General features: G+C 43.2%; 1 protein-coding gene across 1 annotated transcript; it reads right to left on the bottom strand.

Annotated features, from left to right (window-relative positions):
- Window positions 1-13,340: 13,340 nt before the first annotated feature.
- LOC119234391 (60S ribosomal protein L38-like) lies at window positions 13,341-13,872 on the bottom strand. The gene is made up of 3 exons (XM_037497301.1): window positions 13,768-13,872; window position 13,654; window positions 13,341-13,447 (listed from the first exon to the last, which is right to left on the bottom strand). The coding sequence occupies exons 1-3, from the start codon at window positions 13,870-13,872 to the stop codon at window positions 13,341-13,343; spliced, it is 213 nt and encodes a 70-aa protein (XP_037353198.1).
- Between the last annotated feature and the right edge of the window lie 2,954 nt (window positions 13,873-16,826).

Raw genomic sequence — 16,826 nt, 5'->3', positions numbered from 1 at the left:
CCTGCTGTGTGCCTGGAAAATCCCAATAAAAGCCTGCAAATGCCACCGAGGGCTCCAGGACTCTCTCCTCCTTTACCCCGTCTGCTTGGGTCATAGAAAACCTCTGTGACCATTCCTGCCGTTACGGTGATCAAAGCTGGGTGCTTTATGAGGGGGCTGAGCCAGTATGGTCTAGAAGCTGCTAAGAAGAAGGAGATGAGTAACACCCACCTCCCAACCCTGAGGGGAGGACTCAGCCTGCTACTGAGGGCTGCAGGAAAGCAGGGTCCTGGGGCACAGAGTCTGTCAGTTTGGAGGTGAAGGGGCCACTCAGAGGCGAGGTCAGGGGATGCAGGGTTTTGCTGATAATTGACCCAAGTCCAGAAGGTGGATGACAGGGTTTCAGGAGATGCGGAGGGGTAGTAGAGGAGGTCAGCAAAGGGGTTGCACTGAGTCCTAGGGAAAGTAGATTCTCAAGAATAAGAGAAGACTTGAGAGGCCCAAGTCTTGTGGGGATGGAAATCTGCAGGGATAGGGGACATGATGGCGCTAGTCTTGATGGCCACAAGGCAGATAGTGAGGGATCTGGGGGTCTTGATAGGAACTGGAGAGGTTCTGGGGATCCCCCTTCATGATGCATGGATCTGGAACAGAGTGGTCTTACAGTGACTCCTCTCTCGACTGCTGTCTACAGGTGGCTTTATTTAATTCCCAGGAGACTAGGCAGTGAATACTGTTGTTATTCTGATTTCACAGAAGGCATGCCCACCCCCACCAAGCAACTGGGGTGCAAAAACAGCCGGATCTGGCGAATGAAGCCTTGAAATTAGCAGTCGAATCTGGTGTTAATCACCAGTGAGGAAGTGGAGCAAGGCAGTCTGTTTGGCTATGAAAGTGCAAAACAAGAAATGAGGAGAAGCAGGTTCCCACCGAACAGGTTTTGAGTTGAAGGTGCAGATAGAGGGAACTGACAAGTGGAAAGGGGCTGAAAGTGCCAGAAATACAGGAGGAGGCTTGGCCCATGGGTCAGAGCAGGAGAGGTTGATCTGAAACCTGCAGTTCAAGCTGCAGCAGGCTTTTCAGTCCCAGATCTTCCCCGGTAGAGGTCTTACTACAACAGGGAAAACGGAATTGTTTTCTAGAGGTGAGAAACAAGAGGAGATTAGAAGTGAATTTCAATTTAGGAACTTGATAAAATCCCAGCTGTTGCCCTCAAACGATTCATAAAATATCTTTTCACTAACCTGTGTTCTGAAGGAGTCTTTCTGTTTTATTGCTACTTCAAAGCTTATGCTTTTGAAATATTGCTTTAACAGTGACCTCTAGTGTTGTGAAAAGATCTCTGCACTCAAACTTCCAAACTTCCAGTTACAAAATAAGCCGCAGAGAGGTGCACAATATAGGGACTATAGCTAATAACACTGTATGGCATATTTGAAAGTGGCTAAGAGAGCGAGTCTCCAAAGTCAATCACAATAAAAAATTTTTTTGTTGACTATGTATGGAGATGGATGTTAACTAGGTTGAATGTGGCGAACATTTCATTACATAAACAAATCCAGCTGTGGACTTACTGGGTTGCATACCTGAAATCAATGATGTTATATGTCATCTGCACTTCAGGTGGGGAAAAGGTGAGCTCTCTGCCACCACTGAGGCAGACGGAAACCTTGATTCCCTAACCCGAGATTCACCGCACAGGTTGATGTTGCCAGAATGTACCTTAATAAATTATTCAGGTCATCTTTCTGCCTTTAGTGAGGATATTGCTTGAACAATTCCAGATCACTTCCCTTCAAGGCAGATGTAATGGAGCTTGAGAAAGTTCAGAGAATGGCAACGAGGGTACACAAGGGGGAGAGGTCCATCCCTTATGAATAGGTTTAATAAAAAAAGAAAAAGCACTAGACTGGAAAGTGGGCCCATGTAAACTCTGAAGTAAGAGTACAAACCTCTCCAACTGCTAGATCCAAGAGGCTCCTCTTTAAAACTATGAAGAGGTCCCTTTAGTATAATACTGGCCCCCACTTGTGGACATTTGTTTCTTGGAAGGTGTGCAGGACTGGCATGACTTCTTTCAGCCCCCCAAGGATCCCCTTCACCCCCACTGCCCAAGACCCTCCCCTGCATTCCCCCCAGATCTCCTTGAACCTGGGCAGCTCCCGAGAGTCCCTGCTCATTCTCACAGGCTCCCTCGGGAAGCTGATGGTGGGGAGATGGGGGAAGGGTGTCCAGAGGAGATGGCCAGATCAGAGGCCCAGAGGAGAGAGGACAGCCCAGAATAGGAAGTTTAAGGGGTGTCTGCTACAAGGCTGGTTTTACTTCTGCTCTGTAGTATTACCCAACGGACAAAAGGAGCCTTCACAAACAGCAGAGAACACCTCTGTTGTTTTCACATGAGGTGGAGAAGCGCGGTTGGTGTCTAAATATGGAAACAGCTGTCTGTGGTGTGGCAGTGTCCTGGGGAGGAGAGAGGACCAGGTCCAGAGGGCTAGAATGAAGAGGAAGGGATTTCTCTGGTGTTTCTTGGGTAGAGGCATGAAGGGGGGCTCTCGAGAGATCACCTGACACATGTGGGGCCGCGGCCTGGTGCTCGTTGTTTGTGCACTTCCTTAACTGACTAAGTAATGATGTAAGATGTTTAAAACAGAGCAGTGAAATAAAACTCTAATACATGCTTTAAAAAAAAAGAAAGAAAGAACGAAAGAAAGAAAGAAGTAAAAGAAGTAAAAGAGAGCGAGAAAGGAAAGAAAAAAGAACAGCAAGAGTCTGTTTTCAACCCGGAGTTGAGCAGGGCATTATGTTAGCTCCAGAGTAGACAGGCAGGGGGCAGGGAGCGCTGGCCGGATAAGAGGACATGGTTTCAGCAAAAAAACCATAGCCTCTGCAAAGGGCCAGGAGTTAGAAGCACCCCTGCCTGGCAGTGCCGCAGGCTGATGCCGGAGGAGACACATTATGGGCACTGCTGCCCCACAAGAGGCATGATGCCCTAGAAGAGTCCCCTACTCTCTCTGCGACTGGCTAGGGTGCACTTGACTTTCAGAAACAAGAGATCCCTGGCTAAGAAATAAAAGCAGACTCGCCCCACTCCCCAATGTGTTCGAGTGAAAACTGGTAACAAAATCAGGTGCCACTCTAAGAGCAGACGCTGGAGAAGAACCATGCAGGGTCTGGAAGGAGAATCGCACCCAAGATGCACCCATCTGTGCCATTACTGGGGTCACAAGCATCTGACCCTGCTGTGCCCAAAGCATCGCTGTTTGGACAGGTTCAGAAAATGATTTCTCTCTGTATGCTTCTGCACCTACTAGGTCAGCTCGGTAATAAATATGTGAGATCTTTATTCCAACTGCATTTGTATTCTGGTTTGAGAAGTATTGAATTCCCCTGCCTGTCAGGTCTTACAGCACTGTCCAAAAACAAGCAAACAAACAAAAAACTCTGCAATGAGGGGGCTGGGGGAGGGACCCCTGAGCACAGCTGACTTTCCCCAATGTAAACCCACCCAGTTGGTTCTCGTCTCCTCAGGTAGAGCTTGAAGAAAGGACAGACGAGGCACCATCCATCTGCCCGCACACATCCCTGCCAGCGCCCCCAGGGCACAAGCAAGTGAGCAGAGGCAAAAATCAGGATGAATGTTACAGGGCGAGAAGTCAAGATGGTGAAAGTCAAGCAACAGATGAAGTCTGAAAACTAGAGGGAGTTTGTGAAGAAGTGTTACTTAGTCAACAAAGACATTCCACAAAGGCTCACACCTTCCTTTAATAACCTCACTCTTGGAAGGCTACAGCAGAAAGAGAATTGAGTCATAAAAAGCAAAAGATGTTTGCATTACTTTCCCAGTGCTGGTGACTTAAACTACAGAAATTTGTTCACTCACAGCTCTGAAGGCAGAAGATCGAGGCATAGGTGATGGCCACAATCCCTTCAAAGGCTCTAGGAGAGGGTGCTTCTGTTCCTTCACCAAAGCTTTTGGGGTCTCCTTGTTCCGGGGCTGTGGAAACGCAGCTCTCATCTCTGCCTCTGTCTTTACATAGCATCTTCCCTGTGTGTTTCTATGTCTTTCTTCTTTTTATAAGAACACAGGTCATTGGATTTAAGGCCCATCCTAAATCCAGGTAATTTCATCTCCGAAAAGACCCTATTTCCAAGTAAGTCCACATCTGTGGTTCTGGTGGACATGAATTGGGGGAAGAGGATACATTGTTTAACCCACTACTTTATGTGACCCATTGCAGACAATGGACAAAAGGGGGAGATTGTGCATATAAGATGGGCAATTTGTTTGTGATTACCTTGTCATTACTCTTTGTGATTACCTTGTTTTTCTTACCACAACTGCCTACCTGCTGATTTTTGACAATCAAAAGCCAACTTGATATTTATCTACATCCTGTAGGATACCATTCTCAGGATGGACAATGGAACAGCACTGGTGAGGGGACGTTTTAACAGACTAGGACATTTTTTCCCATATGCTTGAGGGCTCTGAGTTAAGGTGCCCGAGGCTCCCCACCCAGTCTCAGCTAACAGAAGTCACTGAGCAAGAGCTTCTGGGTTCCACCTTCCAGATTCTTCAGGGCCCAATAAGGATTAAGGGGAGCATCAGAACTGCTGGTTAACTTGTTTCAATTACACAGAAAATTCCAAATTAAGGGAAATGTATGAGTATTACCTCCATTTTTGTTGGCACAATTATGAGAAACAAATATAATAATATTATAATGAATGATAACGATAAAACATGAGAATAAATCAAACATCTGTGCTCCACTTTAAAGTACTCCATTAAACATATAACCACAAGCTGAAAATGTGTATCAAACCAACAACTATAGAAAATGCATTATGAAATGAACTTGTACATTGCAATTCTTCTAAACACGAAAAGTATGTATATATTTGTATACATACATTTCACCTGTTTATTATCAAACTAACTGTCCTTAATGCTTTGGGGATGCCAAATTATTATATATTTTATGAAATAAGAAAATATTAGATTTTTGCCTTACAAAATATAAAGGGGACAATTGTTTGCTGGTCCCATGCTTAAAAAAATACTGAATATATTTTATATTTCACCAATTTAATATTTATTGTTTTGAAATACACAATGACTACAGAAATAAATTTCAGAATGTAAAGTTCCTTTACCTTAAGAAAACCTGCGGTTTATATGTCAAACTTAAAGGATATATTGATTAAAATATGATTATCTGTGTTGTTTTGCTTTAAAGGAAGAGAGTTTGCAGTTAAGGAAAGATAGAGTATGAATGTCCTTGACACAGTAAACTCCTAAAATGTTTTCCTAATATGATTCCATTTTATATTTAAATCCAAAAATTCAAGAATACAGACCCTTTTGCAAGTCAAATTACACATCCTATTTTTCTGGAGGCAATTTTCAGGAGGCAGGCTGTTCCAGCGACAGCTCTCCAGGCACTGTGGGATCAGCCAGGGGGAGACTGCAGCTGGGAAGCCAGACCCAGACTGGGCAATATTATTCCACCCAGGACCTTTGCTTCTCTTGCCCCTAGGCCTTTGCCCCGATTGACCACTGTCTGCCAAAAACTGATAGGAATGGCAGGGTGACTAGATATCACTGCAATCATTTTCAAATGTCCCAGTGTCTCAGTAAGTTTTCAGATGGACCTTCAATCCCTGAGTACCTGCTCGTCCAAGGTAGAGCAAAGGGATTGGCTAACGGTCCCATCACATTTTATCTTCTTTACCCCCTTGATGCTTTTGTGCTGTGGTTTCTGTATGTCCCTCCCTGTATAGGTAGGAGAAGAGGCAAAAGCATGAGATACCTTACTAGGAATGGCTTTAGTCGGTTGCTTGTAATCAGAAAAACATAGATTGTCTTCTAGTCTTTCTGAATATTTCAAACTTTTACACACTAAAGTCATATTCATTGGGTTTTAAATGGTTTTTGAATTACAACCAGTTACCTATGAATCAATATCCAGTATAAAGTCATATTCTAAGTGATATATGTATGCTACAACTATCTAATTGATCCCTATAGAAAAAGTGAACCAGATGTGAGTGCAGGTATATGCATACCTTTGATGGATTCCCACTGAAATCTGATCTCCACCTCCATGGAGATACAGTTTAACTTGGCGCAACAAACTGCTCAAACCCTGCCTTCCAGAGAAGCTGGCATAGACTCGTGAATGGTGGGAGTCTGCAAAAGATAAAAAACACATATCAGCTGCTTCTTGATCTTTGTTCTGCTTCTGCAACTCATGCATAATATATATTATGTCCTTGGAAATGGGCTTTTATCTCCTGTCTCCTCCCACCATCATGTCAGAGTCTAATATATCATAGCGTAAGCCAGACATAAGCATCCTTTTGGAGTGAGCTGGCCAGTAAATTAACTTATGCTAAACGGCTGTCTGCCCATGACCATCAACTCTATCATCCTTGTCTGTCTTTTCTCCTCTTTCCCAGACATTTCATTTCACTGTGGATGACATTTCATTTCATTCTCAATACCATTTCATCTCCTTGCAATGTATGAAATTTTTCAGTGAACAGGATACTCACTGACCCTTCTGAAACTGACAAGGATACTAGCACGCCCAAAACATGTTCAATAATACAACACTGCTTGGCTTCCCTTCTAGTCTCATCCAAGCTCATCTATACTTCAGGGGCTGAGTTATTAAAAAGAGCACCTGTCCCACCTGTGCTTGATTTCTCCAACTGGACTGGGCCTTCACTGTAGACACACACACACACACACACAGCCTCAAGGATAGACTGTCATGGAAGGTCCTTCACAGGCCAGTAGGCAAAGGTCACCAAGAAATCAAAACTCAACAGCTCTTTTCTGTGTCCTTGCAGTGAGACCTTGGATGCTGGTCACCTGGAGAGCATTTGGTTGCTATGTGCTTTATGATAATGTAAAGAGATGTATATTCTTAGGTTAGTAACTTTCTGGAATCCTCTATAAACATACTAGAGTTGTAACTTCTCCCTACCTCTTCAGTCCAGATAAGGAATTATTTTTGTTATATAACTATTTATTAAGGTCCTACTAAGTGCCAGGATGTATGTTAAATGTTGAGGAGACAATGCTGGAAAAAAACATCAGGCTTAGTTCTTTACAGAGTTTATGGTCTGGTTGAGGAGCTGAGCCTGAAAACTATTAAGCACATGGGAAGCACAGAATGCTACAGAAGCACAAGAAAAATCCCTTATACAGGGCTCAGGTATCAGGAGGATTTCCAAGTGGGAGCCATGTTTAAGCTAAGCCCTGATGAGTGAGTGGAAGTGACATAAGAGACTAGCGAGGGGGCACAGAAGAACTTTCCTGTGCATGAACACTTTGTTGTAAACACACACACACACACCCTTCTCCAGGAACTGTAACTGACATCTTACTATATATGCTCTCCTGAAACCTGAGAGATAATTTCTGGTCTGTCGTCCAGTCCCTACAGCTCAACTTTGTCCCCCCTCACTCCCAGCAACCGTGATCAGAGGCTCCCAGGAGGGGAAATGTCTCTCCCGTAGAGCAACAATGGCCAAAATGACAAAGATGTTTGTGACAGTTCTTAAGTGCTGGCATGTGATTCATTTCCTTGGATTCTTACAATTTGTGAGATTTTATTATGCTCATTTAATAGGTAAAGTAACCAAGGCCCAGAGAAGTTATCTAACTTGGCCATGATCACACAGCTTATAAATGGCAAACTGGGACTCAAATTGACTCCTAAGAGGTTTTGACATTTGTAAGATGTTTTAGACAGTGTCTGGTGCATAGCGAACGACACCTGTGTTGGTTAAACAAATAATGAAAAAAGGTAATAAAATGGGTCTTCTGATTATAAAAACTTTTGCCTAAATCAAAATGTTTCTCTTGTGGAGCCTCCCTGGCGGCGCAAGGGGTTAAGTCTCAGCACTATGAAGCTATCAGCAGCCACTGCAGCATGAGTTCAATCCCAGGCCAGGGAGCTGACCCACATGGCACGGCAGACCTCTCCTGTCTTGCCTACTGTTCCCCTCAGCAGTGCATTTTAGTCAATCTGCCTATTCTGCCCCCTACTCTGTCTCTGGCAAATCCTCTCATCCCCTCACCTGCACCTCTGGCCTGTACCCCAGTTCTTATATGCATAAATAAATAAATTTTTTTTTAATAGAGGCATGTTTTATTTATTTGTTTGTTTGTTTTGTTTATACATGCACTGGGTACAGTCAGAAGCGCGGGAGGGTGAGAGAATTCACCAGAGCCAGAGCGGGGAGCAGAGCAGGCAGAAAGACCGAAGCACACTGCTGAGGGGAGCAGCGGGCGGCAGGAGAGGTCTGCGGGCCATGTGGGACCCTCCTCAAGTGGCCGGGGAGCAGCCGGGGATCGAACCGGTGCCGCAGAGGTCGCTGGCAGCTTCGCAACCCAGCGCTCAACCGCTGCGCCACCAGGGAGGCCCCAATAAATAAATATTTTTTAAAAATGTTTCTCTTGTGTCCTGTGGAGCAGTGAAGTTGTTTGGGGGATTTAGTAGGGGTCACTTTAAAGACTGTAGGATAAGACAATTAGAGTTCAAGGTCCACACCCTACACCCCCCAACCAGAAAGTGAAGGCTTTCCGGGGGCCGGGGGTGCGGTGCCAGGCTCACCAGTGACATAGAATGCATATATTGTAAATATAGCATGCATATATTATCTAATTCTGTACATATCATGCATTTACTTTATAAACACTCTTTGGGAATAATGGCAATTTTAACCCAAACATGAGAAAGAGAAATAACACTTCCATATTTTCAATTGTATTATGCCCTATGGGAGAAAGTAGGTCCTACCCAGTGGATCACAGATAAGAGTAAATAGCATTATCTCCTCTTCGAGAAAGACCTGGAAACGTGAAATTTGAGAGATTTACATTTAAACCCCAAACCTTCAACCGCAGCCAGTTGCAGATTTGGGGTTTAAATATAAATACCGTTTGTAATAATGGATCCAATAAACCCTCTTACAGGATCATTGTGAAGAAGGCCTTCTTGAGTTTCACTGCTGAGTCTGGGCTAGAAGTGTCTGACACAGAGTAACATTGGTAAGTGCTCTGTAAATATTTGTGGAATGAATGAATTGAAGTGAGAGTATGAAACTTTCTAGCCCAGCATCTAGCTCACCAAAGATGCTTTATTTTCTTCCGGGGAAGATGAATGAATGGGTGGACAAAAAGAATGCTTTTGGAGAAGCACTAGAGTGAAATACTAATGGCAATAATGATAACACTTACATAGTCTGTGCTCCAGACACTAGTCTATGTGCTCACATTTTAACTCCTGTGCCCTTAGGAAAATTGTTTAACCTCTGTCTGTCTCAGTTTGCACATCTACAAAGTAGAAATATTAATGGTAGTGACCTCATAGCTTTGTCGAGACTGAAACTGGCAAATCCACACGGAATTCTTAGAACGAGTCCTCGTACGTAGTAAGTACTCAATATGCTTTCTCTGTGGTTAGGTTGTGCACTTCTGAGTTCGATAAATAAATGCTTTACAAATTCTGAGTTGAGTTTAAGGTCAGCAGTACAAGCATTTCAGAGGACATAGGACTTAAGCTGGATTGTCACTAAATTTGAGTGGCAGAGCAGAGTGGAAGGGAATTCCAGGAGGAGGGAGCTAAGACGCTGGGGATGGAGTTAAGAGTCGTCCTCTAAAGCGGTTGGATCCCAGCGTGACCATTCACTATTTTCCCCACCTGCCAAGTCAGGGTAATATCTGCCCCACGGGGCTATTGTTAATAGGGCGTTATATGAACTTGTGAACATGAAGTTCTCAGCATGGTGCCAGGTACATTGTGCGCACTCAGTGTAGGTGACTAGTGTTACTGTTACCAAGAGCAATAGGAGGGCAGAAAGAGAAGCTGGTGAGACAATAAGAAAACCAGTGGTTCTTCATCTTCGCCCTTCTTAGTAGCACAAACCTGGTTTAAACGGAGTCTTAAATTTTAATGGTTTGGATTCGGGGGTGAGGCGTGAAAACTGAACCTGAGCATACTACTTAAAATAACTATTGTTCTTATTTTTAAATTGGCTAATGTTAATGGTTCTGTGAAACTAAATTACAAGAGTGTAAAACAAATAGTCAGCTTTTCGGGGAGAAATGATTGCACTTTCTTTAAGCCCTTTCGTGCTGAGAGAATTGAGCCCTACATCACTTTTCTGTTGCTGGGGCAGGGGACAAGCAGAAACACGAGGTGGATCACTTTCCAGCCACTCCTTTGCATGCTCAATATAGTAAACTTCTAGGTCCCAAAATAATCTTCTTGACCTCAGCACTCTTTTGGATTCTGGTATTCCCTGTCTGAGCCTCGCGCCCAACCCCAGATAACTTACGGAAATATAAGCTGAAGCCTTTCTTTGCTCCTATCTATGACATGAATTGTTACTTTACTCAAGGGAACGCTCTCTCTGTGAAGATTACCTGCACATTTGGAATGGAAGGACCTTTTTTCATTGGAGCTTTATGCAATCAAGGGTGGAGTTCTGTGTATTTATATACCGTCTGCATAAGACCTAAGTGAATTGACACACTGTTTGAAATATTGTAAATGTACACTCTTCCTTAGCTACCATACAGGCAATATCAACTGAAAAACATTGGGAAATTCCTCCCACCTGGATTTATTACTCTGCACTCCACCTGTCCAGGCCGGGGCCCTCTGCGTGAAGCCATCCTGACCTAGCAGCTCACCCCAAGCTCCTTCCCCTCTCTTCTGTCACACCATTGCGAACTTAGCCAGCAATGGGTTTTATCATCCAATGTGCTCACTGTCTTCCCAATAAGATGACAAAATCCAAAGCGGAGGGCAGTCTAACTGCTCTTCTCTGCCATCACTACCAAGTCCCATGCACTGGCAGGGTAACTTTTTAGCCTTGGGTGGCAGAACTCCTCCCAGCTCTGAAATAGCTCGAGTAATAACGATGGCATGATTGCATAGTTATTTTCTTTGCTCCCAAAACAGAAAACACTTCATTCCTGAGAGGTCAACTTGAGGACAGGCATGTTCAGTTTTTAAACACTGTTTTTGATGCTTTACTACATGATAGAGTCAGCTAGTGTAGCAACGAGCCAGTCCTGATTATGGAGATTCAGTCTGTGACTCATTCCGGACTCTGTCCAGCTTCTAGAAAGCCCAAGGCTTCAAACAGTTCTATTTATTAATTGGATTTGGCAAGAAGAGTCAATTCTTTGTAAAAATACACAAGCGAGCTATTAAAAATAACATTCAAAGAAGAAAGTTAAATATAATGTGCAAAGGACCCAATTGCTTAATTCAATTACAAGTTTAGAAAAATAATTCTATTAAAATCTAAGTATTTCTTGGTAATGTTGAAGTGTTAAAAAGAGGAATACATATGGGATATTAGCTGAGTCTCCTCAGAGGTTGAGGTGGTTTTTTTTATTTCCCCCACATTTTGTATAGATTTTAATCAGGAAGACTCTATAAATGGTAGAAAGAGGAAGCAGGGTTTCTTAAGAGCAAGTGTCTTGAAATTTTATGCAATTTTTACACATGTCTTTTTTTCAGAGAAAATCCAAAGCTTTTATTTGACTTCTCAAAGGGGGCTGTTAAAAAAGAATTAAAAACAGAGGCGTCCCTCCTACTCCAAGTTTGGGAGAAGGAGTAGCTTCCAGATTACACTTATTCCCAGTGTGTCTCTAGCTCCAATGCAGTTTTCACTTAGTTCAGAATAAACAAGCAAACAAAGAAAACAACTATCTTTAATAGTCTCCAAAAAAAAAAAAAAACCAAACCCCCACGGATAGTATTTATTCAGCTGCTAACGTCGTCCAAGCCTCCCCTGGGCTCAGGAACCTGACAGGATTTCTAGACTTGCTATTGAGGACTTTGAACATCTGGAGTCCTCAGAGGAGTCGGGCTGCGAGGTCATTAAAAAGTGCTCGCTTTTTTGTTTGCCTGATTAAAAACTAGCATCATCTCCCTCAGGCCCCACAAAACCCACTAGAAGTGCTTAACTGATTCCGCCCCCCTCCAGTGGAACCACTCTCTGGACAGTTCATTAGGAGCTTCCTTTCCTAGAAGCTTTGTTTTCAAGCCGCTCAGCAGTGTCTATTACACATGCCACCAAAGCAAAAAAACAGTCGCCTGAGCTTGTGCAGAAAGTTCCTACAGAAAATAAAAATCAAAAAGACCACCTTCCAACCAGGGGCAGTGGACAAAATAAAGAAGTCTGCCTTCTTGTTAGTGAAATGGGGTGGGAGAAACGGGCTTTGAAAGCCCCCTGCCCACCAGTGCGTCCTCAGTGCCACTGCTGCTGGGGACCGTGGTCGTGACAGCGGTGACAGACTTTGGAGGGGACAGAAGATCTGAGAAGATTGCTCCTGGCTCTTGTGCTGTTGGGGGCTGCAGAATAGGATTAAAATACCAAGGATGATACAGAAAATAAAAAATGAGAGGACAAGCCTTATCTGTTACGCTTTCTGAGTCCTGAAACAGGTTTTTACCCTTCCTTCTCACCCCCAGAGCCCCGTTCTGTCGCCCAGAACAGCACGGTGTTTCCGCAGTGGGTAAGGGAAGGGAGGTATCATTAGAGGATCCTTCTTAGACATTTCGCCTTTTGTCATTTTTCTTAAGCATCTTTAAATCCTCCTTTTGATCCTTGCATGTTAAAATACATAGCTTTGGGGAGATTATTTACTTCTTTTCCAAAAGCCTTGAAGATGTTTTATTACAAATAGGTTGTTAATTCCCTGTGAGGCCATTTGAGAGCATTGGCCTCATATAATTCAAGCTGCCCCATGAAAAACTGCATCTCAAAGCAGAGGATTGGGGTGATTACGATTCAGCCTTTGCTTCCTTCTTTTTTTTTTTTTTTTTTTTTTTTTTTTTTAAATAGAGGCATGTTTTATTTATTTATTTATTCATTTATACATGCACTGGGTACAGTCAGAAGCGTGGGAGGGTGAGAGAATTCACCAGAGCCAGAGCGGGGAGCAGAGCAGGCAGAAGGACCGAAGTACACTGCTGAGGGGAGCAGCGGGCGGCAGGAGAGGTCTGCGCGCCATGTGGGACCCTCCTCCGGTGGCTGGGGAGCAGCCGGGGATCGAACCGGCGCTGCAGAGGCTGCTGGCAGCTTCGCAACCCAGCGCTAACCGCTGAGAGGCCCAGCCTTTGCTTCCTTCTTACCTACTACAGTCATACATATTTATAGAGATGTGGCTGTCAAGAATTTCATTGTTGTTGTAAAAGCATATGTCTTATAACCATATCTATTTGTTCCATATATACACTTTTATTCTAGGTTGTAACTTCTAAAAAAATTATTTTCTTAAGAATTAAAAAATTTTTAATACAGTTCAAGTCATCAGGCCCAGCTCACTTCAACTCCTTTACTGCCAAACCTGGGGGCAGGGACTGCTTCAGCTTCTCTACCTTCTCTTTGTCTGTGATGACCAAGGTGTACAGGTTTCTGCTGCATTGGACTTTATTTTTTTTTTTTCTATTTTTTTTTTTTTTAAATTTCATTTATTTATTTATTTATTTATACAAGCACTGGGTACAGTCAGAAGCGCGGGAGGGTGCGAGAATTCACCAGAGCCAGAGCGGGGAACAGAGCAGGCAGAAGAACCGAAGTACACTGCTGAGGGGAGCAGCGGGCGGCAGGAGAGGTCTGCGCGCCATGTGGGACCCTCCTCTGGTGGCCGGGGAGCAGCCGGGGATTGAACCGGCGCTGCAGAGGCTTTGGGCAGCTTCACAGCCCAGCGCTCAACCACTGCGCCACCAAGGAGGCCCTGCATTGGACTTTAAACTTCACATTATCCTTGTTTTTCTTGATCTTCACAGACTTGGCATCCTTGTGCCAGGCTGCGAGCAGAAAGTCCTTGATTTCCTCAATTTTGTGAGGCATGGTTGGTTACAGGGCATTCAGGACCTTGCGGCCGGCACAGCCACTGGCGAGAAGGAGGCCGGAAGCTAAAAAAAATTTTTTTTAAAGGTTTATTTATTTATGCATACAAGAGCTGGGGTGCAGGTCAGAGATGCGGCGGGTGAAAGGATTCACCGGAGACAGAGTGGGGAACAAAACAGGCAGATGGACCGAAATACACTGCTGAGGGGAGCAGCAGGAGAGACAGGAAAGTTCTGCTGTGCCATGTGGATCACCTCCCTGGCCTGGGATAGAACTTATGCTGCAGCGGCTGTGGATAGCTTCATAGTGCTGTGTCTTAACCCCTTGCGCCACCAGGGAGGCCCCTAGGTTGTAACTTTATTATTAACTTAAAGGAAAAGGTTTCAGCAAATTGGTATGTTGACAGGAAGGGGAGAGAGGTCAGTTCAGGTCCTGGTCCACGTTCAGGAATGGGAAGACTTTCCTTCCTTACCTCCTAATCTTGCCAGGTGTTCAGGGCCAACTGCTCTTCTTGTGCAGTTCAACGTTGTTTGCTCACGTGCAAAAGGACACAAATCTGCCATGACTGGAATCATTTCTGTAAGGTGCTCACCAAGCCAAGTTCTGGCTGCTGTCAAAGAAGTTTTCCCTGGGGATGCAGAGAGGAGAGACCATGCCCATTCCCTGACTCATCCCTGTGGGCAAATCTGCACAGCAAGCTCCGTTCTCACAGTTCCTTGACCTTCAAATAACGTTCCTCTCAAGTGACCTTGGCTATAACTTTCTTCATTATCACATGGACCCAGTGATCTCTCTGTGCCGGGCCTTTTTCTCTCTTTCCTGCCACACCTGGAAGGGATGTTTTGTCATCTTGGACTTTGACTCCACTTTCCTCAAGCTCTGCAGGAGCTGGGTGTCACTCTCAAGGTGTGACACTCTCAAGGTGCTCTGCCTCTAGAATCACTGCTGCAAAACCAACATTGAACATTATCTCACTTTTCACCTTTGTTGCAAAAGTAGAACCTCTCTCGGATTTCTTTCAATTAGCAAAAATAGGCGTTAATGTAGGTATTTCATGAAAGCCAATGCTAACTTTCAAAAAGTGGGGGATAACTATGTTTTGCTATGGTTCAGACTTTGGGGAAAAAAAGATGAAGAGTCTTCTCATTTTTTCCTACATCTTTTCTATAAATAAGAAAGCTAATGTTTCCCCAGCCCTAACTATAGGCCTGTCGTTGCAGGACCTGGCCTCTATCTGCTTCATCACACTTGTCCTTTCTCGAGATGCTTTCTTTAATTTCTTATCTGATTCAGGCTCCTTCCTTCCCAGAGTCTTTGCCCAGAATAGTTTTCTTCACTTCCTTTGCTTAGATAGTGCCTGTTCATATCTCAGGCCCCAGCTCCTGCTCCTTCTTTGGTGAGTCCTTTCTGATCCTTAAGACTAGGTAAATTCCTGCACATGAGTTTATAGAAGCAGATGATTTTCCTTCAGCATATTTAGTGAAGTTGCATTTTATGTTTCTTTGTGTCATTATTAAGTAATGTCTGCCTCTTTCACTAGGTTGCCCATGACATGAGGGCAGGGATATATTTTCCCATTCTCACCATTATATCCTCAACACCTGGCATAATGTGTGACAGGAATGAACTATTATATTTACTATAATAGTTGACTAACTTTTAGTCACTAGGCTTGAATCAGTACTATTTGGAAAAACCCCTGAGTAATTAAATTAGGTAAGATGAATCTGGATTTCCTAAGATTTTGTGTGATTCTCTAACAGAATAATTGAATCTGGCAGACAATGATCAAATTTGGAAGAAAAAGACTCAAAGTTGAAATTCCGCAGCATAAGCTAAGTAATTATTCTTATTAGCTTTGTAGTTGACTTAAATCGTACAACACAGAGCAGAAATATAATTCTAAAAAAGAAATTAAGCTTCACCTGCCCACAAGCTCCCATTTCTAGTCAGTAGCAGAAAAGTAAACAGATATTATATTTCCATTTAAATATGACTGTATTTTGGTTTCAAATTTAATTTCTTCTTGGCGATATTTGGACATTGTGGGATTTAAACTTTCCCCAGCATTGCCTCTTGGTACAAGTGCAAGAACTTGTCATATACAGAAAAATTATTACCAAAGAGTAAACTATATGGTGGTGAATTCCCCTTAGGAAATATAAAATTAGATCCTTGCCCTCATATCACACACAAAATAAGTCTAAATATGAAAACAAAACTTGTAAGCTGGTAGGAAAAAACACAGAATAACATGACCTTCAGTTAGAGACAAGAAAAGTCAAATAACTAATATTAATTATAATATAACGAATATAGCGATAAAATAACTAAAAGAAACAAAGAGAGTAAGTTATCTCTATTGGTAAATAATAATTTAGAAATGGCCTAACTAGAAGATATGCTTGGATTAATAAGAAACTTTGATGTGTCTTGCTATAAAATAGTAAAAAATCATTCATTTTTTTCTATACTCATAGTAATCAGAAAATTAAAAAGGAAAAGTATTCTACTTGCAGTATATAAACTACAAAACACTACAAAAAACTACCAAATGCTAAACTATGAAAACACTTGCAACTAAACTACAAAGCTCTTAGGATAGGGCCTCCCGGGTGGCGCAGCGGTTGAGTGCCGTGCTGCGAAGCTGTCTGCAGCCTCTGCAGCACCGGTTCAACTCCCAGTCGGCCAGGGAGAATCCCACATGGCACAGCAGACCTCTCCTGCCTCGCCCACTGCTCCCCTCAGCAGTGTATTTCAGTCAGTCTGCCTGTTCTGTTTCCCACTTTGGCTCTGGTGAAATCTCTCACCTTCCTGCATTTCTTACCTATACCCCAGTTCTTGTATAAAATAAATAAATCTTTAAAAAAATTAAAATAAAATCCTGATACTAAAAAAAAATAATAAAACCCAAACTCTTAGGATAAATTAAGAAAATAAAGGTAATCTATGGT

This window comes from Talpa occidentalis, unplaced genomic scaffold (genome assembly GCF_014898055.3).
Source record: "Talpa occidentalis isolate TD23 unplaced genomic scaffold, MPIMG_talOcc4v2.1 talOcc4.8, whole genome shotgun sequence".
Taxonomy (NCBI): Eukaryota; Metazoa; Chordata; class Mammalia; order Eulipotyphla; family Talpidae; genus Talpa; species Talpa occidentalis.
Note: the sequence above shows the minus strand (reverse complement) of the source record. Positions and strands in the feature narration are given on the sequence as shown.